General features: G+C 33.9%; 1 protein-coding gene across 2 annotated transcripts in view; it reads left to right on the forward strand.

Moving 5' to 3' along the window:
* ASCC3 (activating signal cointegrator 1 complex subunit 3) overlaps window positions 1-19,201 on the forward strand; it is a 335,131-nt gene that overhangs the window by 252,878 nt on the left and 63,052 nt on the right. For both annotated transcript variants that reach the window (XM_082475077.1, XM_082475078.1), the window contains 2 exons: window positions 7,852-7,963; window positions 8,161-8,295. In XM_082475077.1, the coding sequence (XP_082331203.1) occupies window positions 7,852-7,963; window positions 8,161-8,295 (247 nt within the window). The remainder of the gene's footprint in view (window positions 1-7,851; window positions 7,964-8,160; window positions 8,296-19,201) is intronic.

Here is a 19,201-nt window from a genome sequence, read left to right on the forward strand (position 1 = left end):
AAACAAGGGAATGATTCTCTGAGGCAAATTGAGTTCTTTAGCAAATTATAGTTCTTTATTGAATCCACAGATACACTGAATTTTGTGTGTGCATCTTCTTTTCTTAATTAAAAATTTTTTTAACTTTTCATTTTCAAACAATTTGAGATTTTTTTTTAATTGCAAGAATAGTACAAACAGGCACTGCATACCCTTCATCCAGCTTCCTCAAGTGTTAACATCTTATATGACTATAGTACAGTTATCCAAACCAGGAACTTTACATTTATGCAATACTGTTAAGTAATCTACAGGCTTCATTCACATTTCATCAGTATTTCCACTAATGTCCCTTTCCTGCTGAAGACCCAATTTAATAGTATCCTGCATTCCATTTAGTTGTTCTGCCTCCTAATTCATTTCAATCTGTGACATTTCCTCAGTCTTTCTTTGTCTATCATAACCTTGACACTTTAGAGGAACCCTGGCCAATTATTTTGTAGAACATCCTTCAATTTGGGTTTGTCTGAAGTTTTCTCATCCCTGAATTCAAGTTCTGCCTTTTGGGGCAAGAAGACTGTAGAAGTGATGCTGTGCTCTTTTCAGTGCATAATATTAGGAAGTTCTTCTCTAGAGATCCCTTCTGTATTTAAAATATCACTTGTCTGTGAAAGACCCAAAATAAGTTACTCCAGCTGTTCCCCATCCCAAGTTACAGTCTCATTTCTCCACCTGCCTTCTGAATGTTGCCACATGGACTTCCCACCATCATTTCAAATTCAGCGTGTCTAAAACTGAATTAATCAGATATCAAAATTTTACTCTAATATCACTTTCTTACCTTTGTTAATGTTATCACTCTGCATCTACTAATGTTGACTTCAAATCTCAAATTTGCTTTTTAATTTTTCTCCTCCCTTAATTTCCTTAGTTCTTTACCTGCTTAATCTTCTTTCAGTCTATCCTCAATCTAGCCTAATTTGCAAACTGTCTGAGAATATTGATCAGAAATTAAATGTATTGGAGACGGGAACTAGATAAGTTGTGCTTAGTAGACATAGAATAAGTGTTGACACCTGAACAAAGACTTGAAAGAAGTAAGAAGGTTGACCACATGAATATCTAGCAAACAACATTTCAGGCCAAGGGAACGGGAGAAGTTCTAAAGCAGGCACGTCTGGTGTGTTGAAGGCGCAACAAGAAGAAGGTGTAGCTGAAGTGGAATAAGCGTGGGGAGGAGAGCAGTAGGAGATAAAGCTAGGGATGTGGGCGGTCAGTGGTCATACTGGTGATGTGGTAGCTTAGACACCATGGTAGGGACTTTGATTTTTATTCTGGGTGAAATGAGAACCATTGTAGGTTTTCAATCAGAGGGCTGACAGGATCTATTCATACCGTTAAAAAGGCCAATTATAATCATAAATGTTATAAATAATTTAAACTTCCCTATTGAAAGACAGAAATTCTCAGATTTATATTTTTAAATCCCACTAAAAATGATTTATAAGCAACATATCAAATCAAAATGATATCGAAAAGTAGAAAACTGGGCATTGAAAGAAGACCTGAAGGAGAGTACCAAAGAGAAACCAATAGCTACAGAATTAAAATCAGACAAAATGAAATTCAAGGCAATAAAGATTAAAAAGGACAATGAAGAATGGTTATATTGATAACAAGTACAATCACTAAAAGTTATAGTAGATTATAAATTTTTAGATAACTAGAAATATAGCATCAAAATATATAAAGCAAAACCAATAGAAATCTAAGATGTTAACCAAATTTTAGTCATGTTGAAAGACTTTAACACACATCCCTCAAAAATCAGCATGTCAAAGAGATATAAAGTATTTCATAAAATAAAAGATTTGAATAACAATATCCTTGAATATGTGTATGTGTTCGTAGTACCCCCAAAAAAGAATATGCCATACTTAAAAATACTAATGGAATTTTAGTTATAAAAATATACCATGTACTAGACTACAAAGAGCAACTCACTGTATTTCAGAATGTAGAGATCATAAGGCTACATTCTCACAGTGTAATGCAATAAAACCAGAAATAAACAAGAGAAAGGATGGCAAAAAAATCTAACTGCTTGGCATTTAACTACTTTTATTCTAGTGAAAGATGAAATTTTTTTTTTAAATAGGTATAGGCTAGAACTATACAAAAATAAAAATGTTTTAGAACAAAACCTATGAATTTTAATCAATGCAGAGTTCCAAGGAACGTTCGTATCTTTAGGGCACCTACAGGAAAGCGTGAACGCTTGAAAATAATTAAATATCCATCTCGAGAAACTAGAAGCACATTAGCAAAAACAAATACAAGAAGAATATATAAAAATAAAAATTGAAGTTAATAAAATGGGAAACAAAAACTACACTAATATTATTTGTTATTGTGTCTACGGTATTTGAGATGCTGTTTCAGGAGCCTAACTCATTTAGTACTGTTATGACCCCCATTTTATAAATGAAGAAACTGAAGCACAGGGAGATTAAGCAGCTTGCCTACAATCAGGCAGGTCTGAGTGACAGAGGCAGAACTACTGATAGAATCCAGGCATTCTAGTTCCAGAGGCCACATTCTTCATCCCTGGGCCCATTATCAGGTCCAGAATTCAAATATCCATACTTTCTATCCAGATCTCTTTTCAGTGCTGTGATGGAAAATGTGTTCTCTTTGGAAACCATACCATACTAGTTCTGAATGTGTAATACTTTTGTTCATTTGATGCAAAAAAAAAAAAACTGTCATTTTTAATATCTATACCTTTACATCTGGATAAAAATGGGAAAACGTGCCTAAATAAAGTTTAACAAGTTACATATTTTACTTAGTCTGCTATAGCATGCCCTGCAGTTTTCTTTCTGATTGGCCCTTATATCTTTTTATTATTGTCTGTGTTAAAATCACCTATACACAAAGCTAGAAGCAAAGAAAGGCACAGGAAATTGGTACACTTTTTCTACTTATTTGTAGATCTAGTAAAAGTTTTAAGAAACCTAAAATCATTGTCTCAAATGAAGAGCTTGTGTTATATGTAGTTTTAATATATACTTCATGCTTCCTGTCATTCAGTGCCATAAATTGAGATTTGACTTTTCTTTGGGTGGGAGGGGCTTGTATACACACATATGTGCATGCATGTATGTGTAACAAGGAAAAAACTGAAGTTTATTTAAAATAGAAAGGGCAAAGACCACTCTCAAAATACAGTCACATATAGGTAAATAAATATGACCCAATTCTCCAACCCCCTTCATTTAATCATATTACTGTAAAGTGTCCCCCCAACGCCACCACCAAAAATAAAATTAATGTTGAGAAAGATTTCAGTTCCTGGTTGTTCTCTGTATGTCTGTGTATATCCTTAAGTTTTTGATATGCATGTATATGCAAATATATATATGCTTATAAAGATACATATTTATATGTGTAAATATATATGTAGACACACATACATATATACATTAGTTCATTCAAATATATATAAACACATGTATTGGTGCATCATGAAATCTAATATATTTCAAATTGAGTTCTGGATTCAATTTGTATGTTCAATTTTACTCTCTGTTTTCCCCTGAGAAAGCTTCTAAATAATTCTAGGGCAAAAAAATGTTGTGGTAGTTTCAGCTGTCCCTGCAACCACTTTCATTATTTGTGTCATTATTACTGCTGCATAATCTGAACATAAAAAAACATGGTGCTGTAACAAATGACTTCCCAGTACTGACAGTTATAGCAGCAGCATTTCAATACTGATGAAAAATTTCCCAGCGAGGTCTCTGGCCAGGTTTACATAAACCAAACAGGAAATAGCTGCCACTATTCACATTAAATCCAAACTGTTTGGTGTAACTTTATCTATGTTTTACATTACAATAAAATCTCTTTCATTTTCAGCTGGTGAAATTGTGTCCTTATTAACATTGGAAAAAGATAACTTGAAGTTTCATGTGTGGTATTCTTGTTTGTCCTTTGATAAGATCTTTTAAAGATAATTTTTTAGAAGTTGTTTTACTTTTTGACTGTTTAAATTTAATGAACTTTGTAAAATTTTATGATAGGGAGAGGTTTGTTTATAATTTCTTCCCAATGGACTGCTAATAGAAGTTAGCTTGTCTAGCCCATGTGCTAGATGCTGTCAGTATCAAACTGCCTTTGACTTTCACACCTCTCAGGGGACTAGTAATTGTTGTGTTCAAACAGCCTGTAATTGTGATCCCGCTGGCTTTCTCAGTATGCTTCTGGCTATTAGAATCATTAAACAACTCAGCACCTGTTAACAGCATTGTAAATATTCAACCCTGCTTGTGTGCAGGTTGAATCCAATATAGAGAAATCTTACAGAGCTCAGCCTCATAAATTAGAGCCTCTGACAAGTCAATTATTGTGAAACTGGGTTTCTCTGTGAAATAAATGAAATAGCATGCTGACAAAAAGGTAGGCTGTCTGTTTATGGCAAAGAGAAGATAATGACTTGACGATTCAATGCAGTGAGTGTGAAACTACATTGTATCCTTTATCCATAATTAAACAGTTGTATAATATTTCTGTTTTAATAACCAGTAAATTATAAATTTTCTACTGTGGAGAATGCAACATGAAAACAGACCTTTTTACTTAGCAGTTGCATGCTTTTTTCAGGTTAGTAAAGTGATTATTGAAATTAAATGATATGTATAAGCTAAATGCTTATAATTATTTAGGCTAGAAATTGCACAGTGACTGAAAAGTTTACATGTTAGAAGCGAAGGCCATATAATGCTACTAATGAAGATCATGTAAATATAAACTCCATTCTTTATTCACAAAAAAAGTGTTAGAATATATTCTCTCTCAAAATTTTATGGGACCTAAAAAATAATTCCATTTACACTTAGTTTTATTACTTTATAGTGTCTTGTAAACTATACATCTAATTAAGATGTAGCAGTATACTTTCTTAAGGATTTGAAAATATTTATGTAACCTTAGAATCTCAGTTCAGATATTAACAAAGAATAATATTTGGTATAAATCAGTGAAGTCATACCACTAACAAAAATAGATGCATTTTAGTATTTGTGTTGGCTGCATAGGAGAAAAGTTTTTTAATGATTGAGATTTTACTATTATATTCAAGAATGTAATATTTTAACTAGCCCTCTCTATTTTTAAAGTTGTCGCTTCTAAAAAATAAATAAAGTTATCACATATGCCAGAATATCTGAAGAAAACAATTTTAGGGATTTTTAAAATTCTAGATTACCCCCCCCCCAGGTGTAATAAGGATAAAAGTTTTGATATTGAATAAATTGAATGTCAATTCGATTACTTAAATTGAGTTTTTCATTTCTCATATGCAAGTCAGTAAGAATGTTGGTGAGCATATTGGAAAAGAACAACTGTATTAAGAAATAATCAATGGAAGTTTTTAAAGTTATCCTGCTCAAAAAATGCATTAATTTTTAGCAAGTTAGATTATGATATTTTAGTGTAGTCATCAGAGAATTTGTTGCAGTCTCAGAGCCATAATTTTACTTGATTTTTTTTTTCTTTTTTACAACTCACTGTAAATGTTTAAAAAATATTTACCCTGACTGTACTTTCTCTGGATAAAAGCCACAAAGTAGTCTAAAAATTTTTCCAATAGATGTAAATGAACAAACTTCAGAAGGGATATTAGCCCATCAAAATATATCTTGTAAATACGTAAAACAGTGAGTAAAATAATTATTAAAAAAAAGAACCTATAATTTTTGGAGAAAAGTTTTTATCATTAATGGTTTTAAGTATTATTTGTAAGTGTACCAAATTATTCAGTTAAGCATAATATGGTAGTGTTGGCATTCCAGTTATATTTATATGGGAATGGCTTGTGGTGAGCCATAGCGGCAACCATGAGATTTTTTGTTTTCAAATGGCCTAAGAAATTTATAGATAAAAATGGAATCATAACTTTTTGTTTTTCACTGTAATATTATTTTCGTAATGTCTTCCTTCTGTAATTTTAATTGCATAAAGAATAGCTTGATTCTTGCTCTGCAAATAGTACTACTTATTCAGTGTCCTGGGCACATTTTCACTGTTTTTTTTCCATTTAGATATAACTTTATCAACCATATATTAGTCCAGACAGCTGAAAATCGTGTTGGAAAATTTATAGGCTTAGCAAGCCAAAAGAATGTGAAATATAAAGTAAGCACTTACGTTGCAGAAAGTTTGGCTGATACATTTCATTTGTTGGGGGAAAAAAATGAAAGACAAAAAAATATTGTTAATAATTTGAAACAGCTTTGGGGATCTGTCTCTTTTATGGAGGCTTGAATGTTCAGAATTTTTATTTTCACCCCTAATGCAGAATAAATTATTCTAACTATATACTCCTTCTCAGTCACAATTCAGGATAAAGGAAATATCTTCTAATGGTTAATAATGCTGGTTTTTCACCTTCACATATGCCTGGTTGATAAAAGTCTGTGCATTTTGTTTAAAGTAACAACAGCACTGATCTGTCTAATATTTGTCTGTTCATTGATAAATATTGCTCTATTTTGGTTTATGAAAAGAACTTTTCCAGGAAGGGCAATAATTTCTCTACAGACTAAAATTTAAAGTAACTAATTCTCTTTTATGAGAATTAAAATCCTCAGCATATAACTATGATTTACAGTTATATTCCCAAATAAATAATCTATTATTAATCCATACTCAGTGGAAACTCGTATATTTGGTTGTACCTAGACTTTTGGGCTAACTTCTCTTTCTAGTGAAAATATATCCTGCCATGATTTAAGTCCTGCTTTTTCTGTTTTTAAATAAATTTTTATAGTATTGACCCCAAATCTTTCCCTTGGAAGAAAGAAGGAAAAAAAAAAAAAAATCACCATGCTTGGGAGGCCTTTAGACCTCTCCCATCTGAGATTGTTAACACTTTCTTCCTCAGGCTGTGACCACCCCCTTCCTAGTCCTGTATAGATATAAAACCCTCGTGCTGGGTTTCGGTGATGAGAGTCTGTTCTCTGAGGCCACTTTCCACTCCTGCTCCTTGACTTGGGTAGAGGTAGGGCATGTAAATTCTCCATGCTGACTAGTGGGCAGGGTTCACACAACAGGAATTAGCAGTCTGCCATGACTGTGGAGGCAGTCCCTCACCTCTTGGATCTTTTCCCAGACACGGATTCCTAGTGATCTTAGGGATTTGCCAAAAATCTCTTGGAGTTACAGGGAGGAGCATTCAGGTGAATTGCATGTCCTTAGGTTTTTTACTCAGAAGATATATAGAGCTGAACCTATGTGTTTTCTGTATAGGTAAGCTTACTTACAATGCTTATTTTGTTAGCCTGATGATGTTCCTTCTAATCTTTAGAATATTTACTCCTTAAGCATTAGGGGAACAATTGACTAAATTTCCTAAAAGAACTCATCTGCCACCCAAATCAATTGTTCTTTGAGTTTTTTATTGTTACTGAGGATGAGTTTTTACATAAAAAAGGGAATTATATATTTATATATAATATGCTTCTCACCTTTTCTAAATCTAGTATATAAGTTTAGTTTGCTGTAGATGTGTAAACTGAAATAATGTAAGTTTTAACACTGGAAAATTAGTATCTTTTTAATGTGCTGCTGAATTTTATCTGCTTATCTTACATATTTTTAACATATTGCCATTGTTCATCAGTGTCAATAAACCTTAGTATGGGGATTTTGATCTGTAAAATGGAAATGGTAATTGCAATTGCTTTATTCCTTTGATTTGCTATAAATGGAATTTTTTTTTTGAAATTCTGAAAAGAACGAGGTGAAATTGAAGTGATGGTTTTAATAGGAAATATTTTGAAACAAATAATGACCTTGCTTGTTTTCTAGCTACTACAATTTGAGTGATGTGAGCCATGATTCTGTGAACAAGTTTCTGTCCAATCTGGTTGAGAAGTCCCTGGTTGAATTGGAACATTCCTACTGTATTGAGGTGGGAGAGGTACGACTCGGTCATATACATTCCAATTGAAAAGATGGCCCAGCTTTTTAACAACAGAGCTTTTGCTTCTAATGATAACCAAAAATTGTAATGAAACAGTTGGAACAGCAACCTACAGTATGAATTATTAATTTTATGAATATATACACTTCTATTGTACTTTTTATTTATGTTATTTTATATTTCTTTTCAAACAGGATAATCGGAGCATTGAACCACTGACATATGGCCGGATTGCCTCTTATTACTATTTAAAGCACCAAACAGTTAAAATGTTCAAGGAGCGTTTGAAACCTGAATGTGGTACTGAAGAATTGCTTTCAATTCTGAGTGTGAGTTTCATGATATTATTGCACTGTTTTTAATACAAAAAGATTATATTTTATATATTTCATACCTTCACTTTTAATTTGGGTCTTAATTTGTTGCCATCTAGTTCCTCTTGAAATTTGGCAGAAACTGTTTATGAAGTTCTTTCTTCTGTCAAACACGATCACTACAAAGTAAATCTGGACTAAATTCCCCATAGATAAGATGACCGTGTAATTTATCATCCAAACTTGGGTCAGTCTGAGAATGGAATGGGGCACTATTGATATTTAAGCCAGGATAATAGGTATAAACTGGGCTCTCCTCAGCAGCCAGGTGATCTCCCTAGCCTTCAGTGTAATAACCTCTCTGAATTATAGTTGAAAGCTTTTCTTATTGCTTTTTTTGGGTAATTCTTGTTGGAACTATGATGTTGCTGATGTTTCTTAACATAAGGATCCACTTGATTAAGTTCTCTTAGAATTAATGCCAGAAAAGTTAACTCCTCCCATTCCCCCTTCCAAAAAAAATATACAATTAGATTTATCACATGGTAAAAAACTATACTATGTTCATTTTGCTTTTTTGCCGAGAAGCTAAGAGCTAAATTTAATATTGAAGTTAACATTACTATTAGGAGTATCTTCTCCACTTCCTTCCTGCATATTATATATGCATTATTTTGTTGTTGTTGTTGACTTTAAGTGTAATAATTTACCATAAAACTTTGTGGGCACATTAATCAGGATATATGTTATAAGTAAATACTGTATTTTATTTTACCCCTCAGGTGTGTTGGTACTTTTTAAAAAAGTTAAGACCCATTGGGCTATAATGTCTTTAAGGTCCTTCTCTTATAAATTCACTGATTCTGCTGTAGTTCACTTACTTATTAGTTTTTTTCCTACCTCTCCTATTGCTTTATCATTCTCAATAGACATCAGTATCCCATTCACAGTTTTCCAATTTTTCAGTGTTTTCCCTTTGAGAAACTAGTGTAGAGATTTTGTGTATGGCGTAGGGCCAAATACATTGTAATGAGTCAGAAAATATTTGTTCATGAATTGATGGATGGGTGGATGGATCCTGTATAAATCAGTTTTCTATTGTTTGCTCTATGGAAATGAGTAGAGGATTAAAGTATATGAGGCAGCTTTCAAGAAAATGATTTTGCTGTCAAATTAACAATTCATTTCTGAGGTAAGAATATTTTTTAAAAATTAAGAATCTCTTTTAGATTTCTAAGAATGAGGTTTTTATCATTTCCTAGGCAGATATTCATAAAAACAGGATTTTTCTGGGGGGAAGACAGTAAGATAACGGTTAGTTAATTTCAGCAAGCATCTTAAACTAGTATCTGTTAGATTTAAGAATATAATGTTTCTTTCATATTTACCTACCTTGATATATTTACCTAATTTAGTATTTTAAAGTACTTGGGAACACATAATAACAGCTAATACCTTTGAGCACTTTTCATGTGACAGGCACTATTCTAGGAACTTTACATTGATAAACTCATTTAATCCCAACAAAGCCACTCATTTGATATTGATAACATCCCATTATTATTCCTATTTTAAAGAGTAACCAACTCGTCCAAGGTTGCACATCAAGTGAGTAGTTTGCAGTCTAGCACCTTAGTATGCGCTCTTAACCACACCGCACTGTGCTGCCTCTCATGCCCCTCCCTCTCTCTCTCTCTCTCTCTCTCTCTCTCTCTCTCTGTCTCTCTGTCTCTCTCTCTCACACACACACACACACACACACACACACACACAGAGTGAGCTGGAAAATACCGAGTTGGGAGGTTCAAAGTACGTCTAGACTAGATGCACATTGTTCGTAAAAGTTTGTGAAAACCATATGCCTATTCCACCCTACTAAAAAAAAAACCCAAATGTATATAGTACCAAGGGAATTCAATCATTTTTCTCTTCAGTCTTTTCCATAAGAAGGCACTGATAGAGCAAGAGGTCTGTTCACATCCTTTCAGCAGCCTGTTTCTTTCCAGCATCACACTGCCTAAAACCAGTTAATACTGATCTAACGGTATATCTTTACTAAAATAAAGTCAACTCTTTTGTGAATAATAAACAGAACGACTCGTCTGCAGATACACAGAAGGTAAACTACAGTATATTCACATAGATACTGTTCTGCATACTCCCTTAATGATTGCTACAGCAACAATGATATAATCTCTTCATCCTATGGTGTCTAGTCCATGAGACTCTCAGCTTTTGCTAGGTAGTGTCTAAGTCTGTAATATCTAAGTGAGACCTCTTTTTGAGGGAGGACACTGGGACATTAGAAGTATAGGACTCATATGGATAAGGAGATCTGCAGGTACCACGGTTTTGCTAATTTCTAATCTAGAAATTATTCTCTATGTACTAGAGAACATATGTGTCACTAACAGAGAAGCATTAAATAATAAAGCGGGATTGTGTTTGAAGTAATTATAGTACAACTTCTAGAAATCATTCTTTCACTGAAAAGTGTTTTTAAATATTATTTTGTGATCACACCAGAGAGTCCTAAATGACTCACATAGCTTCATTATCTTCTCTGCTCTAACCTCCAAAACTGCATATTAATCTCCTTGTGGTTTTGAAACAAGGAGATACAACTGGTCAAGCAGGAGCTATAGAGAAGAGGATGACAGCACAACAGGGCAAAGAAAAGCAGTGTGTGTGAAAGACCTCGTTCCACTACCATTGCTTTTGTTTCTATAATGTTGAATAATGTCACATTATGTTTTCGAACAATGCAGTATTATAACTTATTTACTATCAGCATCTCCTTTTACTAAGATACAGTGACTGATGTTTCTGAAGTCATTTTCAAACTTTTTTATTTTTATAATTTATTAATTATTTTTAAGAGGAATTTTTAGTATTCCCGAAAACATCACAACTGAAAAGCTTCTAATCTCTTGAGTATTATTTTGAATTCACTATAATATTTCATCAACTTAATTTTGGCAGTGAATAAAGTTTTCTCATTATTTCTTAGGCTACATATTGTATTTAACTTTTGGTATTTGTTGTCTTTGGTATTAGTGATAGTGTAGAAATTATGTTCATTAAGATTTTTATTGTAGGTGTTCTGAATATGTTGCAGTGTGATTATTGTTGGCACAGAGAAAACAAACTAGAAGGTAACCACAGAATGAAAAAAGGAATATTAAAATATTCATTGACTTTCATCAAGCATTTAAAAATACATAAACTTTTAAGTAGGGATACAATTTTATTGCCTTTAGTTTTTCTTTCAAAACTAAAAAGAGAAAGTCATATAATCAGGTCATTTCATGGTATGCTTCCTTTCACGGTGTTTTTTGGCCCTTCAGGCTTCCCTCTTCCACAGTGTTCCGTAGCAGAAGGTTGTCAGGTTTGGTTAAAAAAAAATTCCATACATTAGGTACATGTATACCCTAATTTTTGAATTCTATCCTTTTTGTTCTTTTCCTCTGTCAGTAGGCTTGTTGGGGTCAGCCTGGTATTTTGCAGAATAGTATTTACTATATTGACAGTATCACCCTTTTGACAAAGGATGGAGGCAACAGGAAATTTCTGAGTTTAATATAAAGATGAAAACTAAACTCTTCCAAATAGTAAGGAGCTAAGCTAAATGGAGTTGTCTTAAGAAATATCTTAAACATATGATGAAGTATGTATAATTTAGATGTTTTATCCTTGATATGTTATTCTGCATGTGTCCATATTAAATTCCATCGGTCACATTTCTACCCACAGACCATATATTGATTCATCCAAAAAATATTTACTTTGTGCCTACAATGTGTAAGGCTCATTCTAGGGACATGAGATAGAATAGTGAACATTAGTGGCAAACTGTGTGTGTGTGTGAGTGTGTGTGTGTGTCTGTGTTAATGCACAGATAATCTATGGGCCATGGTAATAAACTATGAAAGACTTGGGTGTTGCTCCTTACTGAGGTCATCAGCACAGTGTGACGCTCCAAGAATCATAGAATGTTGCCCACCATCAAAAAGAGTCTCTAAAAACAAAACAGGATATAGTATTCTTCCTTCGTGTTAGTCTTCCCTGTGCACGAGGTTTGCTATATACATTTCTGCTGACCCCACATCAAAAGAACATCATGGAGAAAGTTTGAATGGGCCCAAGGGAGCCGCTCAAATGATGGGAGGTATGTGATTGGGGCATTGCAGTCTGCAGAGGCAGAGGATATGAATCAGGTAACAGATATTAAAATCATGAACCTTATGAATGGAGGCCCTCTTTAGATCATGAACACAAGTAACCTTTTTAATTAATAGGAAGTTCCATCTGATCCTGCAAGTAATAAACTCAGAGAATTTATTACTTCACTTGATGAATATAATGTAGGCCAAAAATATATAGATTCAAAAAGGGCTAGAAAGAATTTATGAATGATAAAACTACTAATGAATTGTGCGTGTCATATTTGGTGTGGTAGATGCTGATCATTCTGTTACAGACCAAGGAGACAGGAATGAGGATTAGATGAAAGTGTGTCATCTGTATGGTATTTTTCTCTTGGTCCACTAGATACTTGGAATATTTTTTTTTAACATCTCTATTGGAATATAATTGCTTTAGAACGTTGTGTTAGTTTCTGCTGTATAACAAAGTGAATCAGCTATATGTATACATATATCCCCATATCCCCTCCCTCTTGCGTCTCCCTCCCTCCCACCCTCCCTATCCCACGTCTCTAGGTGGTCACAAAGCACCGAGCTGATCTCCCTGTGCTATGTGGCTGCTTCCCACTAGCTATCTGTTTTACATTTGGTAGTGTGTATATATATGTCCATGCCACTCTCTCACTTCGTCCCAGCTTACCCTTTCCCCTCCCCGTGTCCTCAAGTCCATTCTCTACTTCTGCGTCTTTATTCCTGTCCTGCCCCTAGGTTCATCAGAACCATTTTTTTTTTTCAGATGATACTTGGAACATTTTTTATCCTTCAGAATATAGGGAGTGGGGGGGTGTTATTTGATTTTCTAAATGTGACAGTCTATTATACTTCCAGGAACTAATTCCTGTTGATTATTACTCCATTATATGTAAATCTTTATTTCAGTCAACACCAAAAAAGAAAACACACTTCCACTAATTTTTTTTTTCTCTGCTAACACCTCTTTTGAGATTTCCGTTTTCACTTACTCATCTTCTTCTTAAGAAACTGAGCTGTTTCTGGCTTACATTTTTAGATGTTATTGTCTTTAAATGATAGTAAAGTACTCTATTCTAGGTGTAAGACTGAAGATTGTATTAAAACTATTTCTCTTCAGTTATTCTATGACAGCAACCCATTTATTTAAATCTAGTCTTTTCAATATATTCATTAAAAAATAATAATAACTACCTTTTATGGAGCACCTACTACATGCCAGGCACTTAATATACATTATTTATAATCCTCAAACAACACTTCATGGTAAATGTTAATATATAGAAAATGAAACTGAGGTTTGATGAGGTTATTTAAGTTTTCCCAGGTTCCATACGAAGTAGCTCTTGAGAACTCTCTTCCCTATTCCTTACTTCCTCTCCTAGACATATTTATCCTTATCCTATGATTTAATTCCAAATGGAAAAAATTTTTAAAGTATTGAAATGTAATGGTATATACTTTTTAAAAGTCAGTTAAGAAGCAGAGTTGCTTTTAAAATTATGTGTGACCTTGTGACTTAGAATTACAGGTTTTAAATACATATGTTAATTACTGGCAAAATAGTTATTTCAACCTTCCTTATGGAAAACATAGATTTTAAGTTTTAAGCAATATCATGCTATTTGAAAAGGTTAGATATTTTATAAGAACTCTTGCCAAGTTTTTTTTTCAACACCATGAATTAATAAGCTTCATAATTAAGGCAGCTGCTTCACACTTCTATTGTTAACCAGTGACATTACATCTGTCTTGCTCCATTGATGCCCTCCTCCTACTTATTGAAGCATTTAGCAGTTTTGGCAACAGGGATTACATGGCATGGAGTAAGTAGTCTAATTAGATGTAAGTGAAAATCCTGAGGGAAAAGGATATTTAAAAAGTAATTTGAAGAATCTCTTAATGATGTTGGCACTGAAAGCCAAGTCTCAAGTAGAAGGTGCCGGTCATCGTGACAAACAAGGATTATGATTTGATATGTTCAGTGGACTTTTAGAAGGTAGTCTAAGAGTAATAGAAATAAAAAGATTTCAAAGTTGGGGAAATTTATTTGAATGAATTTTTCATAATATGCTTACCATAGTATTAATAGCTTTGAAAGAAAGCAAAATATGCCCCAAATGTATTTTGTCTCTAAATGAAACAAATGAACTTATTTACAAAACAGAAACAGACTTACAGATATCAAAAACAAGCTTATGGATACCACAGGGGAAACATGGTGGCGGGATGGGGATAAATCAGGAGCTTGGGATGAACATACACACACTACTATATATGAGATAGATAACCAACAAGGAACACAGGGAACTCCACTCAATATTCTGGGATAACCTATATGAGAAAAGAATCTAAAAAAGAATGAATATCTGTATATCTATAACTGAATCACTTTGCTGTGCACCTGAAACTAACACAACATTGTAAATTTTCAATAGATTTTTTAAGAAAATATACTCAGTTGATAAGGTTCTTGTGACTACACAGAAACATGAGTTTATATATCAAATATCCAATTTGAAAAGTTGTGAAATTCTTATTTTTCCACAAAACCTTCGATATTGACTAAAAGTATGGGTTTCATTTGTTAACATAAAATAGAACCATTCCAAATTTAGAAAAGTACCATAAAAATTTAGATTTTTATATATTAATAAATTTCTGGGGACTTCCCTGGTGGCACAGTGGTTAAGAATCCGCCTGCCAATTCAGGGAACACAGGTTCAATCCCTGGTCCAGGAAGATCCCACATGCCGCGGAGCAACTAAGCCCGTGCACCACAACTAATGAACCTGCGCTCTAGAGATCACGAGCCACAACTGCTGAGCTCACCCGCGCACCTAGAGCCCGTGCTCCGCAACAAGAGAAGCCACGGCAAACGAAAAGCCTGTGCACCGCAACGAAGAGTAGCCCCCGCTCGCCGCAACTAGAGAAAGCCCACGCGCAGCAACAAAGACCCAACGCAGCCATAAATAAATAAATAAATAAATTTGTTTGTTTATTTATTTATTTATCTATTTCCAGGTTCAATAGTTCTCTGCACTGCTTTATTTAAAAGCATACTGGTTCTTTCTTTGCTCTGCCCATATAGACGACATTTTCAGTGATATAGCATTTTTAATGCTTGAATTTTATCCTCTTTGGGACACAACCACAAATCTCTTGGTTGAAAATTACAAACGTATCTTTCTTAAACATAGGCTTGGAAAAATAAGCAAGAGGTTTTTTTAAGAGAGAAATTTTAAATGGAGTAAATAAAAAGGACAAGCCAGATACGAATACCGTTGGTAGGGGACCCCACATGTAAAATTAAAGAGTTCATTAAAGGAAAAATGAAAGGAAGGAAAGGTTAACCGAGTAACGGTGAACATCACCATCCTCATGGCCTTCCATTTCCAAATAACCTCGTGACAATTGCAGGATCCCATCTGCTACTCTTTATCATCCTACTGAGGAAACCTAATGGGATATCTTCCAGGGTTCATGAGAAAGAGCTTCCTAACCCTTAGTCTGGGGAGCTGCTTGGCATCTTTTGGAGAGGCACAGATGGCAAATGTCTCGAAAAAAAAGTATCTTTCTACTTCTCTTGGTCTCTTTCCCTTGAGACCTTCCCTATTCTCCATTATTTCCTAGTTTCTTCCTAGCTTTCTGCACTTACAAGCTTTTCTTAGCACAGAGAAAAGTGAAATATTTTCCTGGTGAAAACCTTCATTCTCAGATCTGTTGTGATTTAGTAGATTTCTCTAAAGATTTTTAAGCTAATTGTGTTCTCATGAGCATAAAATGTATTTTTAATATTACCTGAAATTTGTCCTGTTTTAAATTTTTGATACTTTTTAAAAAATTACTTTTGGCTTCCTAAACTGTCCCACAGAATAACTGTCAATTACTGGGATTCTAAATGTTGGTGATTAAATAGGGTTGTTAATTAAGAAATAAGTTTAGATACCAAAGTGTGACTATCCTTAATATTTCTTTCATTATTACCTAGTTTAACTTTCTCATTTTTTCAAAAAACAAAGACCCAGTTTTGCCCAAGATGACACAAACCGGTATGGAAAAATAATACAGAAACTCAGCTCCCAAAGGGCAGAGTTGAAATTAGAATTCATATCCCGCAGCAACCTTTTAAATGCTCTTCTCTTTTTTTTTCCCCTTTGCTATTTTGTACTTTTCTTTTTCCTCTTCTTGCATCTTATTTTGCCCTTTTATTTAAATAAAACTTACAAAACATGGTATATAAAAAGGATATACCATTAACCTTCTCAGCCTAAGTTATAAGATTTGCTAAGTGTTCTATCCACTACTCAGTGCTCCTGGGGGAATACCAAGGAAATAATAGATAGACCTGTATCTTTTAAGGAGATTTGTCCTAGAGGCCAAAGAACCTAATAAAAACAAAGGAGTAGGCTTGTGTCGAGTCTATCTGTCTCTTCTGCTGTTGCTGCTTCATATATTTCTGCCTCTGCACGGGAAGTGTTCAGTCCTGCTTATGGCATTCAAGGCAGGAGTGTTGCTGATGCTGTCCTCAAAAGTCAGAGTCACCAGCCTGGCCTACGGGCAGGATTGGATCACCAGACTCCTGGGGGTCACGTTAAAAGCATTTGCAAAAGGAGACTCCATTTAGACATTTTAAAACTACAAATAAAATCTTGAGTGGTTTCATATAAATTAAGTCATATTTGTAAAACTCCAGGGTCGTCTGCTTTTCAGGGAACCCTATCATGAATCACTTGGCAAAGTAAATCATTGTTAATTTGGTTTTGGATATATTTTTGTTTGTCATTGGTAGTAACTCTCTGCTTAACTTAATGATACCATAACTATTTAGAATTGTCAGTACCCATGCAATCACATTGGGGAAATAAAAATGTAATGAAAATAAGTTTGAAGATTATTATCTTTGTGGGAGTAAAATCTCTTCCCTAAATTCTAACCATTTGTCACTTCATTCTACTTTGAATAAGCAGAGCATTGTTTAGACTATAAAAATAAGTGGAAAATAAAAACGTTAATAGTGGATAAAGCATTTTAAAATATAATTTTCATATGCTAGAAATTGGTTTCTGCTCAGAATGTTTCTAATTTCATCCCGATAAAATTTAAGTACTCTAAAATTATTGTTAGGGTTTCATTGGTCCAGCAGGTGGAGCAGTTCAGAAATCAATGCTAGCTCACTCCTCAATTAATAACGGTGGTTAGAAGTATTCCAAAAGGTTCATGGTTCCTGTCCTAAATATCTTCCCAATAGAAATCATGCCAAAACATTGCCTTGTATTTTAACAAAGCAGCCAAGTAGATAAATAAGTGTGACCATTCCCAATACTTAAAGCCAACTAAATCTACTTCAATATCATTTTCTGTGTAATAAAGCAAAAGAAAAATTAAACATCCTAAAAGAAAAATTAAATATCCTTCCCAACCCCCTATTGGTATAAGCAGAGTCCTTCAGCATTACATTGTTTTGGAAACATGCAATTAAAAAAAAATAACCATAGAAATACTCCTTGGTGCTGAGAGATACACAGCCCTTTAGGTTAACTAACATGCCAGACTTTTTCTCTATATAATAATGTATAGAAACACTATGTGCTCTAAAAAAAATTTTTTTAACTGTATTGACACAGTTTCAGGTAAAATTTTTATAAATTCTCTACAATAAAGTGTGTTAAAGTGTATCCTAATATGTGTTTAAGGACAAGATATTATAGTTAGCCATCTTCTTGTTTTATTGAATCTTGTTTTACAGATAATACTGCTTTTATAAGTTTGGAGGGGGTTTAATGAAAGCAGTACAATTACCCTTTTTTAATTTGTTTGTTATTCCTGGCTATATTTCCTTATACTTAATAAATACTGGATTGTTCTCTCACCTCACTGGTTGTTACCAGACCACCACTAGTCCTCATATATGAGCCATTATTTCGATTGTGTAGGAATTTATATCTCCTGGTCAGTTTCTCACAAGACAGTTTCTCGTCCATTAATACTTCTGAGTTGTTCTTTTTATAGTCATTGTGTTTTAAAGAAAAGAGCCTATAGTCCAAATGAAGAATGATTCCGTAACTATGGCTTTTGTGATATTACCACCATAAGTATCTCATGGACTTATTGGGGAGATTAAATTAGTTAATAGAGGCAAATCACAGAGCAGTGGTCATTTGCTCATTTGTAGTACTTAGTTAATGTTAGCTCTTCTTATATTTAGTAATATTTATTGAGCACACACTATGTTCCAGGCATGGAATACACTGCAGCACGCTAGGCTGATGAAGTTCCAGTACTCATGGATCTTATCTTCATAATGGGGTTGGCAAACAAACAAGTTAACAAATAAACATGTAATATAACTTCAAATGTATATAAGATTTTTTTTTTTTTTTTTAAATAAGGCAGGAGTCTGAAGGTAACTAGAGAAGCCTGTTCTTCACAGAACAGTTCAGGAGAGCTTTTCTGAGGACATGATATTTGAACAGAGAACTGAGTGACATGAAAGAGCAACTCATGAGGAAGCCTCAGGGAAGAAATTCTAGGCAGAGGGAACAGCAAATGCAAAGGCCATGGAGCAGGAGCTACTTGTCAGAGGTTCAAGGAATGACAAGAAAGCCTGTGTGGCTAGAGTGGAATAAGCACTTAGCGGGCATGGTGGGCAGGGCCAAGGTCGTCTTTGGCCTGGCTGAGGAGTTTGGATTTTATCCAAAGTGTTTAGAGAAGCCATTGGAGGAATTTAGATCAAAAGAGCGATG

This window comes from Balaenoptera physalus (genome assembly GCF_965194825.1).
Source record: "Balaenoptera physalus genome assembly, chromosome: 9".
NCBI lineage: Eukaryota > Metazoa > Chordata > Mammalia > Artiodactyla > Balaenopteridae > Balaenoptera > Balaenoptera physalus.